The 19,842-nt window shown below is 37.9% G+C and overlaps 1 protein-coding gene across 6 annotated transcripts in view; it reads left to right on the top strand.

Moving 5' to 3' along the window:
* Positions 1–19,842, top strand: part of RBM33 (RNA binding motif protein 33) — a 102,313-nt gene that overhangs the window by 16,474 nt on the left and 65,997 nt on the right. For 4 of the 6 annotated variants that reach the window (XM_060782588.2, XM_060782587.2, XM_060782585.2 and 1 more), the window contains exons 3-10: positions 289–337; positions 2,638–2,714; positions 4,843–5,155; positions 6,986–7,105; positions 9,844–10,018; positions 15,560–15,768; positions 16,728–16,992; positions 19,117–19,175. In XM_060782588.2, the coding sequence (XP_060638571.2) occupies positions 289–337; positions 2,638–2,714; positions 4,843–5,155; positions 6,986–7,105; positions 9,844–10,018; positions 15,560–15,768; positions 16,728–16,992; positions 19,117–19,175 (1,267 nt within the window). The remainder of the gene's footprint in view (positions 1–288; positions 338–2,637; positions 2,715–4,842; positions 5,156–6,985; positions 7,106–9,843; positions 10,019–15,559; positions 15,769–16,727; positions 16,993–19,116; positions 19,176–19,842) is intronic. The other 2 variants (XM_060782586.2, XM_060782590.2) reach the window with 1 other exon arrangement.

Here is a 19,842-nt window from a genome sequence, read left to right as displayed (position 1 = left end):
GGATACGTGCAAAAATTTGCTGTAAGAAAAATATTGAAAATATTTCACTTCTCACCCAATTTTCAGTTCCTCAAGGCTTTCACATCTCTATAGTTAACTTGCATTATTTCAAGTTACAATATATGTACACATAAAATGTTTTTTTTTGTCTTCTTGGTTTCTAGTTGGCATACAAATTCTGCTGATATCCTCAATCCGTTTTTTTGATAAACTAGGAGAAATAATGTGTATAAAGAGTTCAGTCACTTTTTTGAAGAACCGAGAATTATATTTATCTCTTTCTTCCAGTGAATTAGATGATGACTTGCTAGGAGAAGATTTGCTGACTGGCAAAAAGGTAAACAAGAAAACTATTTAAAGTGTCTCTGTGTGAATGTTGAACTCACTTTCATTGTCTCTAGAGAACATTGGGGTATTTCTGAGAACTATCTGCATGTGTTTTTCCTTCAAGCATATATTTTAATGTGGTATCTCCTGTTGACCACTGTTTCTTTTATGTATGCATTTACCAGCACTCTATTCCCTCTTTTGTTATAAGCAAAATAATATACAAAACAAGAACAATATTCAAAAAGACCCGTAGTAAAAGTAGGTTGCTTATGTAAGATTCCTTATGTACGTGAATCTTGAAATATGTGCTGCTTTTATTAAACAAGGTTAAACATTTCCTTTGCATTCTCATTGGAGGGCATATTAAGCTTGAGCCTGAATGTCATGTTTCAGCGATTTACTTATTTAATAGTCTTGTGTCTCCCTTTTGTCAGCTCTGGCAAATGAGATGGCTAACCGGTGCCAGACAAGTGCAAAAAATTGATGCTGGGGTACAGGATCCATTAATGTCAGAATTGTAGTTTTCAGTTTTACAATTTACCATGATTTCTAATGGAAGTAGAGTGTTTCCAGAAATGGCAACTGTGTTTGCAGTTGTTGGCATATGTTTGGCATAAAACATATTAAACGTTGAACACCCTTTTTATGGTGGTGGTCTGTGGTTACACTGTTGGCAAGTTGTGTTCTTCTAGCATTTTTGTTTGTGGTGGAAGTCCCCTTCGGTTTTGTTAATCACATTCTGTTTAACATTCCTGTTGCTGCTTTAACTCCTTTCCTCAAAGCCTTTGCTTTAAAAAGTCTCCTTGGTTGAATATAAAACTGCACGTGTTGTCCTTTATATAAATAATTCCAGTCTGGGTCTTTTTGGTAACTTGACCTGCTTTCTTTGACATCACAATTAACAATTTGGAAAGAGTTCAAACCAGCACAAGAGATGCTGCAGCCCTTAGCAATTCTTTTCTGTTTTTTGAATGCCCTCCAATTTCCTCACACTTCCTGTCTCCCTATAACTTTCTTATTTACTTTCCCAGTTGGCAACCTCTAGAATGAAATGTCAAATAGGAACACACACCACAGTTTTCTTTACCCTTCAGCTAAACAAAACTCACTTTGCCAAGCACATGTATTTAAAAGTTTATCTTTGTAGCTATCACAAGGTGACTTTTCCTATAACCTGAGTAATAAACTGTCTCTTTTAAAAATATAGTGCATGCCATTCAGTATTCATGACATCATTTGTGATGTCTTGATGTAGGTTGATTGATAGTACTGCCGACTCTAAAAAGTCAGGGTTTCTAAGTCCTAAAATGTCATAATGTAAATCTAAAAAAATAAACATATCCTTTATTTAGGCTGTAATTGTATTTCCTGTTTGTTTTCAAATGCTTCATGCTTAAAAGAGGCCCGCAGTAGAGAGAACTTGAGGGTTTTATTTTTATTTATTGGGGGAGGTATCAGCATTTTGCACATAAACTCTGGTGAGACATTGTGCCCATCCTTTCCAAGCAACCTTTTGAACTTTATTTATTATTCCAGTGGGTTTGAAGTTATTGGTTTCTTTAAAAAATGAAACATTTTGGGTTTTTTTAATTAATCCCCTAAAGAGTGTTGTGAAGCTGAGAGATAGTGACTGACCCAAGGCCACCTTTTGAGTGGATGTCTGGGAAGAAACACAAATTTGGACTTTCTGTTAATCCAGCATTCTAGCATAGGAACATCTGTACTGTGGCCTGCCCTCCCCCCCCCCCCCCAACTGTTTTTGTAGCCCTGGCCCTGCTGTTTTCTGGGAGAAAGGATTAATTGCCTCTCTTGGGAGTCTCCCTACAAATTTGCGTAAAAGTTCCCTTAGTAGAGGGAGGCGCTTCTAAGAGAAGCAATTCATCTTTTAAGCAGACCAAAGTGCTCCTTTATATGGTTTAACATTTAAAACAAATACATTTCCTCAAATCAGAAATGGGTTTCCAATAATTTCCAGTTTGGCTTTCTCATTTTTACTAATTTTGGCAGTGTGTGCAGCCCTTGGGAATATTGCTCCCACCTGCTTGCTGTTGACCATCTCTGCTCTAGTCTAGCTTTTCTTCTATATCATGCAGCCATATTGCTGAAAATGGTTTCAGTTGACACTTATTGAACCAGATGAAAAATAGTCTGCTTATTGTTGCTTCAGAACAAAGCAGTGGAATTGTTTTGGAATTTCCCCAATTACAAAGGTATTCTGGTCATTGTGCATGTCTTGTTAAGGTTTGCTGCTATGCTCCTAAATGTTATGTATTAGGTTGCCTGAAGATCATTTTTTTTAAACTTTAGACTCAGTCAGACATGTCAGATGAAGAACTGAATGATGATCTCCTACAGAGTGACAATGAAGAGGAACAACAGTTCAGGTGCGTCTTATTATTTGAGCCATGTAATATACTTGATTTTTTAGCTTTGTCCCTTCAATAATTTGGAATGGTGGATTTGCAAGCATTATATGTTTTAATTCTGCAGGAGGAGAATGTAAGTGTAAGATAAATACCTAGAACGGACACAGGAAAAATATTAGTTATACTTATATCTACCCTTTCCTCCCACAATGTCAAGGTGGAGTACAGAACTCTCAATTTCCTTGCATTATTCTCATAACAATCCTGTGAGGTAGGTTAGGCTGACAGAGAGCGCTTCCACACAGGACTTAAACACATGCCGAAGTGGGTTTAAATCCCCACCCCTCAAAAGCTGGGCTTTCCTGGGGGGTGGGTGTCTACATGCTATACCTGGCCTCCATTATGGTCCTCCTTGCACCCTCCTGGCGCAAGGAAATTATGCTCCAGGAGATTGGGGGGGGGGGGGGGGGGGAGATGGCTAGATGAGTTGATCCCAAGGATTGCATAACGCGATCCCTGGGCTCAGTCCACATTGGGCTCGCACCTGGATCTTACCTCTCTGGGCCCATCCAGAGAGAAAGAAAGAGAGAAAGGTTCCCCTCATGGTTCATGGCTCACTGGGGATTTCAATGTAGAACTTGTAAGCTTGAGACCAACATGCTTGAAAAAATTTAAACAGGAATGCACTTTAGGAGCTGGCTCAAGTAAAAAAAAAAGGAAATAGAAAATAGTTCTCGTGTTGAGAGGAGAAATGAATTTGATAGCAATGAAAAGTCTTGACCTAATAAACTTTGGGTGCAACTTTCAGATATTATTTATATTTGGGTACATTTCAGTAGATTATAATCATTTGTAATGTATTGAAAAAGATGCTGCTAATGAAACAGGCAACAGATTCTTTTCTATATTTTTAATGTCACAGACTCGCTAAAAATGGAGGTGTCAAGCACCATTACAGGAGAGAGTCATCCCTTTTTTTATTTTTCATGAGGGAACGTCTCTTTCATGACAAACCTGTGCCTTATCTTAATCATAGAATATGGTTTAGAACTGTTGTTTTTCTCCTATGCAAATACAATCAGTGGCTTGACTAAACTTGTAAGATTAATCAACCAACTTTTTTTCTGTTAAGAGGCAGTCCTGATAATTTTTCTTCTGTGTTGTTGTTGCTGTGGCCATTTAAGTTGTGAGCATGTTATGGCATCCCTCTCACTGCCTTTTTCTGGGGTTGAGACTGTGTGACACGTCCAAGGTCACCCAATGGATTTCTATGACTAAAAGAGGTATCAAACTCTGGTCTCTAGTGTTGCAGTCCAATGCTCAAACCATTGCACTATACTTGCTCTCTTCTAAGTATTGTTTCGCAATCTGTTCCCATACTCTGTTCTGTATAAAGTTGTTCATCTGCATGCTTTTAATGTGGCTTAAGATGAGAGCCAAAATAATAGGAGAGTTGATATTTGCAAAGTAGGGCAAATTAGATAAAGATGGACATTATAGCTCCGAATTCCTTCTTTAAAAGCTGAATTAATTGACTCTTTTAACAGTTTGTTGTCTTACCTGAAAGATCTTACGTCAGATTCAAGATAGGAGACTTTGAAAAGCTGTTTAAAATTGGAGTGGTTGGTTATCAAGTCTAAATGTGAATTTGAGTTTGAGATAAGTTAGAACATATCTTTATGAAGCATTATTTCACTATAAGAAATGAAAGCCCAAACTAATGAATACATAACAGTGTTCATGTAAATAAAAACAATGAACAGATAGTGTTGCAGAACTGGAAAACATACACAGTTCTTATTCTCAGTGTATTTATTAGTCTGTTAATTAAAATAGAAGGCAGCTTGCTTGGTTATTCTGTACTTCTTGCCAGCCTAACCTGTTAGGCCATCTGGTTGATTTGATCCCTCTGGTCAAATAGCCTGCAGCTGGTGATAAGCCCTGGTATAAGTATGCATATTATGAGTTTGTGGCATTGAGTCAAGTTGATCCGAGAGCTATATATTTTTGCTAGTCAGTGCAGAGTCTATGTGATCTGTGTACATGCTGTACAAAAGCCATGCACCTGCACTCTGTCTTCAGACTGTGGTTAATCTGATTTCAAAATAAAATAAAACTCCTTTCTTTCATTTTGATTCTACCCTAGTTCGCAAGATGTTGCTGTTAGTCTTAATGCTACTTCTGGAATGGTTACATCCTTTGAACTGTCTGAGAGAGCCAACAATACTTCGATTGAACAAGATTCAGCGTATGAACAAGGGGAGGATGAACTGGGCTATGACAAGTCAGAAGTGACTGAAGAATATGCTGAGGAGTACACAGAAGAAGGACAGTATGAAGGCCAAGAGACCGAGCTGACTGAAGACCAAATAGAATATGGGGAAGATCAGGGAGAGGAAGAGATTTATAATGATGAAGTGTTAGATCTCGAAATCAATGAACCTCTAGATGAATTTCCTGTGAGTTTTCCTCTATTGTATTTTCTGAGATAACATTGCTTTACGTGCCTAGGTTTTTAGACTGATTTGAAATCTGTTTACCTCCCTAGGGATGGGGGGAAAATTAGACCTATTATCAATGTCTGCCAGTTTCTTTATCTAGGCTGTGACAAAGTTTGTGTTGACAGCTTGTTTGGCTGTAGGTAATGCTCCTTTGTCATTCTGGAAGGCTGTTGAGAATCATGACCTTGAGGATTGTATCCTTAAGGAAGAAAACAGCTTTGTGTGGTGGAGACACAGTGCCAATTGTTAGAAGTACTTAATGCAAAAGCTTTTATCCAGGGTTTAGACAAGATCTGATAAAGTCCTTCGAAGGTGAAAAGATTATTGACCTGCTAAAGACATCTTTAAGGTGCTAATATTCCAAAGTGATTGATGTCCTGCTCACTCATTTCAACCCCTCTTTTTTTGTAACTGAGAACTGTCTGAACCTGAATAAAGAGATTGGAGGTTACTGCAGAAAATGTCATATGCATAATTTCTTTCACTAAAAGTACCTTGCTGAAGAGGCTGATTCAAAATGAAAATACTTTAGCACTTATCAAAAATATTTGACAGAAAAACCAGGAGAGCAGCTCTTGCTTTATTTCTAGTACCATCTTTCAAAGTGCATGATAGGCAGAACATTCACATGGTTCACCAAAAATACTATATATATCTTGTATAGTGATCTACAAGATAATAGGTGCTTGAAATTACTCATATATGCATACAATGTTATCACACTTCATTACATAATTATTAGTTTACTGTGATGATATGCCCCTCTTAATTAACCAAGACTCTCTTTACTAAAATTTGGGAAGAAATCCTACCATATTTAGGAATTGCTGTGAATTGTAATTGTCTAGTTTATACTTTTCTTAACTACAGCAATTATAATAATTTTGATGAACTAATACATTGACTAGCAAGAGAATATTTTTTCTTGTATAAACTAGTTGTTTTTGCAAGAGCTATACTAAGTATATCATGGATTGAGCTTAACATGTACTATTTAAGGTTAGTGCTGATGTAAATATTTCCAGACACATAACAGTAGATGAGGGTTCATATGCTTTCTCCAATACCTCAAGTGATGTGCAAATTAACACTTGCCTTCTTTGGCCAGCCTTAACCACAACTGAGGGAGCCCTTAGTGGTGCAGTGGGTTAAACCACTGAGTTGCTGAACTTTCTGACCAAAAGGTTGGTGGAGTGGGGTGAGCCTCCTGCTGTTAGCCCCAGCTTCTGCTAACTCAGCAGTTCGAAAACATGCAAATGTGAGTAGATCAGTAGCAGGAAGGTAACAGCACTCCATGCAGTCATGCTGGTTACATGACCTTGGAGGCGTCTACAGACAATGCCTGCTCTTTGACTTAGAAACTGATATGAGCACCACTCCTAGAGCAAAATGCAACTAGACTTAATGTCAAGGGGAAACCTTTACCTTCTATTGTTGTTTACTTGTTCAGTCGCTTCTAACTCTTCGTGACCTCATGGAACAGCCTTTAACCACAACTAATTGTTTAGTTGGTCTTATGCTCAATATTCTCCACATTTCCTCCTAACCACTGTTTGCTAACAAGCTTTAAATTAAACCATTGTTAAGTGGGAATTCTGCTTAAAACTTATTCTGATATAGATCTGTTAAGGTAGGCATAAGGACCTTGTGTGCGTATTGAATAGAAGAGACTGTGAAATGCTGTGACCTCCTCATGATTGTAAGTTAGGAAACATAGCAACCTGATTGAATACTGCTACCCTCAATCCTGAAGCAACTCAAAATACTCTTTCTGGAAATAATTTTTAGGATGAAGAGTATATGCAGTCTTACAGTGAACAGCAAGTCATTGAACAGCAGGAATATGTTGCTGAAGAGGAGCTGGAAGAGGTTGCCGCTGCTCAGACGCCTCCCAATGAATCAGAAGAGGTACTTTAAAAGAACTGAAATCTTAAAGGCAAAATATTGCTTACTTGCATGGGATTTAAGTATTGCAGGCATTATCTACTGGCTTGTGTTTGTCCTTGGAAGTCCTCATGTCAATATTTATATCTTTGAAGCCTAGTCAAAGATAAATTATTCTATGATCCTATGTTGACCTTGCCTTTTGAAACACATTATTTTGTCAGAGAGATGCTCAATATTTTTGTCAGGTTGGTTGAAATCCTTACACTTGGGTCCTCCAAATAGCTGTTACCATTATCAAAGAAGACCTCAAGCCATTGGTAAAAGTGTTATTGCCACTTCTGTTTCAATTGTCTACTGCCTGCTACTCCCTTTGCTGCTTACCTTCTGTTCCTCCCACATTTTTCTTCTACAAGGCCTTCTCCAATTAGTGGCCAGCCACTGTATTTCCCCCTCCCCAGAAAAAATATGTCCTTCATGTCTATATTTGGATTCTCTGTGTTTGTAACTTTTTAACTTTGAATATGTTTTAATGGTTTTTAACTGTGATTTTAAAAAAATATTGGTTATATCTAATTCTGTTTTAATGTTTGCACATCTGCATACTTTAAATTGTGTACTAATGTTTTTATGTTAAGTCGCTTTGCGCCTCCTTCAGGAGAGATAAAGTGAGGTATAAATAAATATAATAATGTATATATGAAGAATAATTGGCAGTTAGCTGGGATGATAATGAGTTCATTGTAAGCAGTTAGGGAGAAGAGGATACGTACATCTGCCCCCATAATTTATGACATGGAAACCTGATTTGTTTACATGGTTTCTCCTTTTTATTTTCTTAAAATGACCAAAACTTCAAAACTATTCCAGAGCATTTAATTGTGTGTGTGTGTGTGTGGGGGGGGGGGGGGGTGGTGGTGGTGGTGGTGGTAACCCATCATCATCTTTTTAAAAAAGATGTACTTACTGATTGTACAGATTAGACATCAGTACATTTGGTTGTTTCAAATCCTTGGTTTCCACCTCTTTCCTTCACTGGGGAAACTGACACAAATGTTTAAGTTCCTCCATCTAGATGAGTTTGCAAATCATGCCAGCCTTCTAAAGCAATTGTCCTGATATTCCGTTTTCATGCCCAGTTTTTTCTTGCTTAAGGTTGGAATAAATGGTGAGAGATGAAGGAACACCAAATGTCTAAAAAGTCATATATACTGCAGATAATCTGTCGCTTGACACTTCATGGTCTTCTGTAAACAGATGTCTTGCCAACTGAAGAAGACAAGAAATTCAGTATGACTTAATGCAACTGTCCATGCGGAGACCAATTATTGCCTCAGATATAAGTTCATTTCAGTCTGGAGCATTTATTTTTCTTTCCTTTTCTACAAGAGACTAGCTGCCACTCTTAGCTTTCACTGTCATCATTTGAAGCAGGGGATTATATTATCCTTTTGGATTTAAGGTTCTTCATTTTTAGGATTTGAAGTTCTCACTTTCTTTTGAACTAGGAAGCTGCAGCTCTGGTTCGATTATTTGACAGGCTGTTTGGCTTTCATTCTGTATGACCTTAAAAAGAGCTTATCACCAAAATTAGTGGTTTATTCAGGGGTCCCACTTTGCTCCCTCAGTATTGAGGGGACGTAATGATTTGTATTTTGTTATATACACACTAGCCTTCTGGTTTTTGAGTTATGTTAATCCCACAAACGAACATTACATTTTTATTTATATAAATGTGTACACACACACACATATTATGTACAGGCTGAATATTCATTATCTAAAAAACTTAGAACCAGAAGAGTTTTGGATTTTGGAATACTTATACTTCCCTATGTGTATACAATGAGATTTTCTGGAGATGGAACACAGGGGTAAACATGACAGACATTTTGTGTTTCATGTGTACTTTATACACATAGCTTGAAGGCAATTTGCTGAAATATTTTAATAACTGTGTGCATAAAATGAAGTTTATGTATATTGAACCTTCAGAAAGCTGGGCTGTCACTATCTCTGCCACCCATGTGGACGATTTCTTATTTTGGAGTATTTTATTGTAGTTGTATTACAGTGGTTATAAATAATAGTATTGCAGGGCTTTGTAAGTAATGTCATTAAAAGTTCAAATATTGAGGCATGTATCCAAACATATCAGTCCAAAAAATAGGCTCAGTTGTGAGTGTTGGGGAAGCACACATGTGCTAGAATTTTGTGAAACGCTGAACATAAAAATTCCCATCTTATCGTAGTTGTTGCATTTGCCAGTTAATTTCTAATAGTCAATCAATACATTTGACAGCTAATTCTAGTATGTTTAATGCAACCAGCAGCTCTTTTAAACAAATAATGAAAACCTTACCATTGTTCAGTTTCTGTGATTGTTATCAGGTACAAACATTGTACATAGTAACAAGTATTGTACCTGGTAGCAATTATTGCACCTGTAAAGTAATTTTTAAAGAAAATATTGTAAAAATGTGTTAAACCAGGGCTCTCTTCATATCCTCCCATCTTAACTGTCAAACTTGAAGTGATTTGTTTCACATGGATTGCACTTAATAGGATTGATACTTGAATACATCCAGTTTTATTGAATTTTAAATAGGGTTTATATGTTGTTTATGTAAATTTGTTATGTAAATGTACATTGTTATTGTTTTATATGCTTATGTACTGCTGTATTTTATGGGCTGCACTTCTGTGTGCTTTTGAGAGGTGGTGGCAGGATATAAAGTGTTTTATTATTTATTTATTATTAGCAGGTGGCTATTGAAAATTTGGAGCTTCAAGAAGAAACTAAAGAAGAATCTGACGAGGAAGAAGATGATGATGAAGAGTCCGGTCGACTTCGCTTTAAAACTGAAAGGAAGGAAGGAACAATCATCAGGCTTTCAGATGTAACAAGAGAACGAAGAAACATTCCAGAAACTTTGGGTAAGATTTTTGGGAGTGATGAAGTCACTAGAATTTGTGATTTTTTTACATGTTTGGGCAGTTTAGAACAATTTAATATTGCTCAGAATTGAGAACACAGGTTCAAGCCGTACTGTTCAAGATGATTTGCTCTTTAACAGGCTTCTCAAAGCAGGCAACTTAACACAATCCCCCTTTCCCTTCATTTGTGTGTTGCAGTAGGCCATTTTAATCAGTTTGATGAAAGATAAGCTTCGGTGACTCTCGGATTTGCACACACACAAACATAAAAATCATTATGAATCAAGGTGTCAATTATAGGTGGGATGATGGTGGTTTGGATTTTAAATTAAGCAGAGCTCCTTCGTTTAGCCATATTAGCAGTTAATTTAAGATATTTGTCAAGCAAACCAGGGACAATGTGGTTGATACTTGCTTGTTTGACAGATATCTTAAATCAGCCAGAATTCACATGTTCCATTTTGAATTTTAAAAAAAGAAAAACCAAACATGTCCTGTTTTGTGGTCAAGTCAGGAGAGAGTTAGGGAGCGTGTGGGCCATATGCTCAGGTAGTCTTATTAATCTGACACTAATCAGTAGAAATGTATTACTTCCAAAAGGGCTGTCTGTATCTGTACGTAATCATGAAATTCAAATGTGGATGTTTGTTGAAAATGCTTATTAGCTGTCTCAAATCAATCACTGAGTAATTTATTTCTCCCTGACTTTTCACACTACTTTTAAAAAAGTCTTCGTGCTTAGGAAAAGTTGTGAGTTGGTGAAATTTTGACATTAACAGCATTAATTTTGAAGCTGTTTTAAAAAATCTGCCTCTCTTTAGTGTAATACTCTGGAGTATTTTCGTGTTGAGAAGGCACTCTATATTAAATAATTGCTCAGTTATACACAATCTGTTTTTAGTCTTACGTTGCCTTTAGATTATTATTAAATTCTACTGTATCTTTTCTAGTTAATAATGGGTTGTTTTAGATAGATATAGTATCTGGTAACAGTTACAAGGCAGGAAGATCTATTTCTTTAAACAATGTTATGTCAAGGAAACATCGTTATTTGCTTTCTAGCAATTGGTGATTGATACATTGAAATGCTGCCATTACAGCTAAGATCTTTTCCTTTATTCAGGATGGATAAGGTATGAAAAGGAAAAAAAATCCATGTGGGAAAAGGCAGGCCTGAGTTTTAAATCTTGGGTATTTCATTCAAGTAACAGAATATATTTTCCTTGTATCTAGATGGCTGTTGTCATTTCTAATTTAGGAACAAACGTGTTCGCTTTCAGGTTGACATGTCTGTTTGCTCAGCAGGGGAGCAGGTTGTCCAGCTCTCCATTTCTGAAAAGGATAGGCTTATTAAAGATGGTACCTGAAAGGAATTTCAGTTTCATGTTGTCATCATAGTAAGGTGGAATCGGTAGGGTTATTAATGAATTATTTATAGTCCCAGTGTGTCATCTTGAGCAAGTACATGCAAACAAGTCACCTTTTGAAATGTTCTGATCTTCAAGATTAATGTGAAAACATGACGTAGTTCGCAAACAGAAATTGCTGGTGTGAGCTGTATATCCTGGGGTGCAACAACCTCAGGGATGCATTTCCTCACTTATATTACAGATGAGGGCATACCTTCAAGAGGTACCTTGGTGCCTGAAGTCTCATTTAAAAGTAATGCATGTATTTCCAGGTCTGGAGTAATTTGGGGACTTGTGAATAGCAAGCATCTGGAAAGAGATGTCGTCGTCGTCCCCCCCCCCCCAAGCCTTTTGTTATGGCCACCAGAATTACTCCAGCATTGCCATGTTGTGGTGGTATAGCTGAAACAATTTCCTCCCATTTCTTCTGAAAACAAGGCATGTAGGCAGAACATACCTTTTTTTTGGAAATGAAATGACATTCTTTATTTACAAAAGAAGACGTGGCCTCCTCCCAGTTCCTCACACAGCAGCATCACAGCAGTATTGGGGGGCATTGTTGCTCTCTTCCACCATAGGTTCACCAAAACAGATGTAAACATAATGCCATTTTTTTATCATGTACTTCCTGGAAGTTGGTGAATGCCTGTTTCTCTATGTTCTCAAATTTAAAGAGCATCCCTATATCCAGAGAGGCTCCGCTGGTGTATACATTTTGTCTTCGTTTAAATAGATTTCTCAGAAGCTGGTGGGCTATCTGACTATGGAAATGCTTATCCTGGAAGAATTTCAAATTAAGGGAAATGTTTGGGATATTGTTGGGTTCTTCAGTCGTTTCTCTGGCCTGGTTTATCTTTCTGGGTTGTTTGCCTGGTATATGGCTTGATGGAAGTTATAGACCTAACTCTTATCGTTCATTCCTTGGTGACTTCCTGATATGTTTATTATACAGGGTTAGTCAAAATGCATAGGCCAATAAGCCATTCAATTGAATGGCTTATGTACATAGAGTGCTCTACACCATGATGGTGATGATAGATTTAACTCCTTACACACCTTTCCTACAGCATCATTAGAATACATAGATAAAAACATATGAAACTGCTCTTCGTGATGGGCCAGATTTTTTCTTCTGACAGAATATTACAGCCTAACTCTTACTGGCATAAGACACACCACCTTTTTCATGCACTATCCTATATGTTTAGCAATGCCTAAGTGCCTAAGCAGTCTTAATTTGTTAGGGAGTGCCATTTTATGTTAGTACATCTTCTACATAGAATCATAAAGTTGGAACAACCTCATGGGCCATCCAGTCCAACCCCTTTCTGCTAAGAAGCAGGAAAATCACATTCCAAGTACCCTCCGACAGATGGCCATTCAGCCTCTGTTTAGAAGCCTCCAAAGAAGGAGCCTCTACCACACTGGGGCAGAGAGTTCCACTGCTGAACGGCTCTCACAATTAAGCATTATTCTGTATCCTGACCTAGTTATGCCATGGTTAACATGTGTCAAGAACAGGAACACCTTTTTGATAATGACCCCTGGGCATGATCTTTTATGAGAGGTCTGTTCATATTGCTTTTCAGGAGCAGGTGAATTTCTTTTTTGCATCACACGTTCTTTGGCTGCTGAGCTTTAACATTTACCTTTTTTTGTTGCCTGCCTTCCTGCCATTATTTTTCTTTTTTGTCTATCTCTCTCATCAATCTTATTTGAGTCAATATGAGTGTTGTACAGGAGGTTCTTGAAACTAGTGGGAAGTGAAAATTGTGGCATGTTGTTTTGCAGACCTCAATATATAAGGTCTTTAATTACACAGATACCCTAAGGATCAACAATTTGAGTGTGAAATTGCTGTGAAAATAAACATTTGTTGTTAGCAGACTGCAGAAAAAATTTAAATGAAGTATTTGAAACAAGTCTTCTAACACCTTTGTAGCTTATACCAAAGTTTCTATATGATGAGCCATTGTCAACTGGAACCCTTAAGAGTTCTGCAATAATTGATGGTTATTACGAATTGATCTCATAGAAGCAAAAATGCAGTAGAAGTGGCATTATAAATATTACTTTCTTTCAGGACTGATTGTACTTAATATGAATTATGGGTATTAAAATGGAACTTGGTTATATAGCTACAATTTTTTACTTTAAAATCTGGATGTAAGTTGAGAAAACACTTAAAAAGAGAAATTAATATTTCAGTTGGAATTACAAACGTAATTTCCATTCTGTCACTTTTTGGTGACCTTTTGTGACAGCTTGTCTCTATTGGAGGGAGGCATTCTTACTTGCTGATTAAAGATGTCATTTGAAACCATTTTATTACCGAGGGCGGCAAAATTAATCTTGACACTTGGAGGCTCTAGAAAAATAATTGCTGATTCACTGCATTAGCTCTGTGTGAAAGAATTTTGCAGTCAAGATTAGGTGAAAACATGTAAACCAGGGAAATCTCCTGGCAGGTCAAGTGCTTTTCAATGATTTCCTTCTAGCCTTGTCTCAACCTGCCTGGCAAAAGGACTCGTTTTAAGGCCAACACAGTGCCAGAAGCCATTTCTCCTTTGCACTTACCCACTAGGTCCTGGAAATGATGTCACAGCACTTATGGTTTCATAAGTGACCTCATGGCATGAATATCCTAAATGTGCCATATATTGTCTGATATTGGAAAATAAGCAGGATCAACCTTGGTTGGTATTTGGATGGGAGACTATAAATTGATACCAGGTGTTGTAGACTGTATTTCAGAGGAAGGAATTAGCAAATCCAACTCTACCTATTCCTTGCCTAAGAAACCCATTAAAATTTGTGGGATCACCATAAGCCGACAGATAGCTTAATGGCACATATACACAAAAGTTACCTGAGTCATGGAGAAAGTGGGTTCCCATTTTTAACAGCAAAAGGTGTCCAGCTAGGCATCATCCTTTCTCTGTTTTTTTGCGATGGGTCCCTGCAGTCTGTCTCCCCAGATATGTTTCTCAGCTGTCCTCCCTTTGACAAGGCTGGAAAACACAAGACAACAGTAATAAAACAGCTTAACAAGGTTGTCAGTTTGCTAATAAAAATAGTTTTGGACAGTGCAGTAGTAAATACCAGATTTTCCCAGTTCTGATGCATAAAGAAAATGCTTTCATGAAGCAATTAATTTTTTAGACATGATGACAAGTCTCCTTCCTTCAAAATATGAAGGGGGAAACCTTTTAGGTTAGAAAAATAATAGTGATTGGATAATGGAATTTCTCATGTTTGGATACAGCTTGTTTACACAGGGATAGAGAGGAGCTACAAGTTCAGAAATTGTGGGCTAGTTTTACCCAGGCCCCACATTAATATTGTTCTGATTTTTTTTTCTGTATAAAAAATTGGAAACTAAAATTCATCCTGTAGTTCTGCTTTTGTAGTCTGTTACTGATGAAGTGACTACTGTCTGCATAGAAAAAAGTATACTTAGACTGAGCTGAATTTTTGTCCCATGGTGGTAAAATGGAGGTGTTTATTCTGTTAAAAATAATCTTGAGTATATACCCCAATCTTATAATTTTACTGAAGTTTAAGTCTTGATTTTGTGCTTTTTCATCCTTTGCTGGTCAGCAATTTAATCCTTTCCCTGGCTTCTTCCATAGAACCAGTTAAAGTAGTTTCATGTTACATATTTTGAAGCCATTGAAACATATATTCAGCAAGGGCAGGATCGCCTGTATAGGCTGAAAAATGCGGTATACAAATAAAGCAAATAAATAATAAAGGGCAAACCTTTTAAAAAACCCAGTGATAAGTTTACCTTACAATCACTGTAAATCAGAAATGACTTGAATGGTACTACAAAAACAATTTCCATACATGTTTGTGTTTTAAAGTAAACTGATGGAGAGAAAATTGGTTTTTAACAGTTCAGTTGCGGAACAGTGTTTGAAACTACAGCATTTCATTCTTGCTATTTTTCTCACAAAATAGAATTATATAATGGAATTGCTAAATTAAGCCTTGATAGATCATATTACTGTTGGTAGCCTATTCTTCAAGGGGAAACTAGATACAGTTCTGTTGTGGCTGCAATATCAGTTACTTGGCTTTCTAATCCTTTAGGTAGATACTTAAACATTCCTGTTTCTTCCTCTGACAGAGCTTTCAGCTGAAGCCAAGGCAGCATTACATGAATTTGAGGAGCGGGAAAGACAAATGAAGCAGGGACGCTACGGCTCACGGAGAGGAGGAAGGCGAGGAGGGCCTTTAATGTTTCGTGGAATGGGAGAACAAAGGAGAGACAACAATGACAGGGGAAGAATGAAGGATCACAGGCCTGCGCTGCTGGCGACTCAGGCAGCTGTTATGGTATTCTAAAAATACTGTCATGATTTTAGCAATAGTGCTGCTTAGGGTCAGGAAATGTTAGTATTTAAATAATGTTTTGGAGAAAACAGCCTGCTTTCAGCTTCTTTTCAAAGCTCTGCTGAACAGTTAAGTTGTTGAATTGAAACACACGTTTTAGTGCCTCATCCTACACATGCACACACTGCCAGTTAAAGCCATTTGGACTTGGGATGGGAACATCACTTAATATATTCACATTCAGGTTGAAGACAATTCAAAATTTTTAGTTTACCACCACCTTATCCAGACTTGGGTGCATGTATCTGGATTTATGGAACAAAATTTTTGACTTACCTCCTCCTCATGGTAGCTCTTCTGGCTACCCAGAAGGCCAGGGGACACTATTGAATCGGGCAAATGACTTGAGGAGGAGGAAGTGGGACCCTGTTGAATTTGAGGTTTGGGTAATGGTGGGAGGGATGGAAGGGTTTCCCAAAATTGAGTGAAGGAACCTTCTAAGAGTGAAGCCTTTCAAGTAGTACAAAACCAGGTGTCTTCATAGCCTGATAGGCTTTGGTAGCGGGATGGTGATGCTACAGGGTTACAAGCAACACACCAGACCATCAGCACCTCTAAATTGCTAGTAGTTAAATTTTAGGGAAGACATGTTTACCTTTTAGAATAGGAAAAGGCCAGTTCAAAGTCTGGGTAATAGAGCTACATTAGGGACCCAACATACCTCCATGGCCTGAGGTTTCTGCTTTCTACAACAAAGGAGTTTAAGTCTAGTATTTGGCAACATGCTGGCTCTTGATGTGGAGATTTTACTTTATTTCCGTGGTCTTAAGCTAAAATGACATTCACCCTCCATCCATTTGTTTGATCCCATATTCTTATGAAGTGCTTTAGATGAGGGTGTTTTTTCATTTGTAAGGTAATGAAATTCCAAGAAACTGCATTCTTCTGCTTTTTCATTTCAGACGCATTCAGAAAGGATCTTTCGTCATCAGCAACCCATTAGGAACCTCTTCCAGCAGCAACAGCAGCAGCAACAGCAGTTACAGGGTCTGCTACCCATTCCTTCTCAGCATCACACACCACCCCCTCCCCCTCAAGGGATTCATATGCCACCACAGCTAGAAACACCAAGGATACTGATGACTCCTCCTCCAGTGGCATCCCAGCAACCAAAAAACATACACATAAATCCACACTTCAAAGGGACTGTAGTCACCCCTGTGCAAGGTGAGAATTTATTAAACCCTGGCTTTTGCCCTTTCACAGACAATACTACAAATGTAGTGGTGAAAGAGCATAACTTACTTCGAGCACATTGTTGGGATACAGAAAATCACTTGTGTTCTCTCAGTTGCACTGACAGATAACAAGGGGCAGAAACCCAACCAAGCTTTGGAGAGCTGCTCTTAATGTAGGCAGCACTCAGCTACATCGATCAATCACCTTATTTTGCATAGGTGGGCTTCCTGTATTTTTTTTGCACAGGAACATAACTACTTGGGACATGTTTGTTCAGTTTTATAGCTGTGGGGCCCCCTGGTGGCTTAGCGGGTTAAACCACTGACCTGCTGAACTTGCTGACCGAAAGGTCGGCAGTTCGAATCCAGGGAGCGGGGTGAGATCCTGCTTTTAGGCCCAGCTTCTGCCAACCTAGCTGTTCAAAAACATGCAAATGTGAGTAGATCAGTAGGTATCGCTTCTGTGGGAAGGTAGCTATATTCCATCCAGTCATGCTGGCCACATGATCTTGGAGGTGTCTACTGACAATACCAGGTCTTATGCCTAGAACTTCAGATGAGCACCACTCTCAGAGTCAGACACAACTAGACTTAATGTCAAGGGAAAGCCTTTACCTTTACCTTATAGTTGCAGTTGAGAAGTTAGCAGTCTACACATCCTGTTATCTGTCTTTGTTTATGCAGGCTGCTCTTAATTTGTATTTGAAAGAGCAGGCGTGGTTGAAGGCAGAGGATGTAGTTATGCTGCTCTGGCTCCTACTGCCAGTATAGCTTTGGTGTAGAAAATCTGTATTCTGCATTTTTGCAGTTAAGATGAGCTTTAGCAGAAACAGGATACCCATTGAATGGTGACTTTAAAAAAGCTAATTTTGAACAGGTGAAGTCCCATAGATTTTCTGTCATTAGTTTCTGCATACTTCCCTGTTTTCCTTTTGACCCAACTCGTACAATTCATTGTTGGAATGCTTGGTACTTGAAAATGTAAAGAAAAAAGCTTGCTTTTTAAAAATGCATGTTAGTTAAGTTCCAGTACAATCCTTAACATGGTTTCTCCAAAGAAAGTGCATTTGAAGTCAGTGACACTGTTTGGGATCATTGTTGAAATTCCATAATTGAGTTATCCTTGTTGTTGCATCTGGCTGTTTGGGAAGACATGGCATGTCTCTGATGCATTGTTGTTCAAATTTTGTCATTGAGTCGAGTTATTGGGTAGTATCTACCACTTTTGTAAATATATTTACAAAATATTGTAAAATATTTTGTATTATTTTACAAAATAATAAAAAAAGTAAGGCAGTTAACTTCCAGCGCAATCCTAACCATGTGTTCTCCAAAGAAAGTGCAATTGAAGTCCGTTGAGCTTACTCCATAGTGACACTGTTTGGAACCAACACAACAGCATTCCTTTAGAACACTGGTTCCCAACCTGTGGTCTGTGGACCACCAGTGGTCCGCAATAATGAAAATATGGACCGTGTCCTCACCATTGGCTATGTCAAGGCAATGTCCTCATCATTGCCTTGAAACTACGCGGCAATGAGAGTGACTAGTCTCACAGAACCCTCATATGCTGCCGAGGCAACTGGGATGTCGGGAGGGGAGAGGCTGACTACCCATGAAAGACTACTACCACATCAGCTCTAGATTATTAAATATGGTTTTCTGTGGGTGAGCAGATGGCGACTACTGGATGGCATATGTTCTGTATCAGAAACTAGAGCTGATGTGGTCAATCTAATGCAGTTTTCTGAATCAGCACCCCAAATAAACAAATCGAATCTAAAGTTGATCAAAAACTGATTCGTAACCCTTTTGGTGCTAATGTTGGAGAGTGGTCCCTGGTCAAAAAAAGTTTGGGAACCACTGCTTTAGAAAATATACCTAGGATGAGTAGTTTAATTATTTGTAGGTTTAGTCTACAAAATGGAGACAATTTGTAGTGATGCCGTTAGTATCCTAATTGCCCTGTTGCATGGGGTTAAAAGGTTTGGCCTGCCTGCAGTGACCTGGGGGAAATAGGGAGGCAGCTGCTTATGGATGTGACTGCATATAAACGTGATCTGGACTCTTGGCTAAAACAAATTGATCTAAAGAGTATGTTCCTTGTTTTTAGTGCCCTTGCTGCCAGTCCCCACCCAGCCAAGACCTGCTGTAGGACCCCAGAGATTTCAAGTGAGTAGCAGCTGTTTCTCCTTCTCTGATATGGATGAGCATACATTTGCAAAGAAATATTAATATGGCAAATAAAGGCTGTGCCAGTGAAATATAATTTTAAGGATTTGTAAATATTGACAATGATCTGTGAGTTAGAAAATTGTTTGTTAAAAGCTTAAGGTCAATGAATTTTTGAGAGCAGAATTAATTTTGCTTAATTATAGAAATTGTTGAACTAGTTTTTTCAATGGGGAGGTTTTTTGATTATAGTGCTGGGCTTGGGTTTCTCTAAGATACACCTTTGTCCATTACAGTCCTTTCAATACAAATAGACGGATTGCTTATTTAATAAAAAGGGCATATTGCATGCTCCATGTTGAAAGTCAGATGAAAAATGTCTTGTGCAAATGTAAAGATCAATTCTTGTTTTGTAGTGATTTTAAGCATTGAATATCAGAAGTTGATCTGACATTGCCTGACACTCCCCCTTTCTTATCTTTTGGCTTCTAAAACACACTAGGCACCTCTTTCTCTTGGCTAATTCACCACCTTTGATTGATTTACTTCTCTGAATGACATTGAATACACATACATCCCCTGCCATTCACATTCCTGTAATATGTAAATTTTGCAAAATGAGTTTTTTTCAGCCTTATATTACTTCAGTTGCAGTTTCTTCACTCAG

The sequence above is a fragment of the Anolis sagrei genome, chromosome 6 (assembly GCF_037176765.1).
Source record: "Anolis sagrei isolate rAnoSag1 chromosome 6, rAnoSag1.mat, whole genome shotgun sequence".
Classification (NCBI taxonomy): domain Eukaryota; kingdom Metazoa; phylum Chordata; class Lepidosauria; order Squamata; family Dactyloidae; genus Anolis; species Anolis sagrei.
Note: the sequence above shows the minus strand (reverse complement) of the source record. Positions and strands in the feature narration are given on the sequence as shown.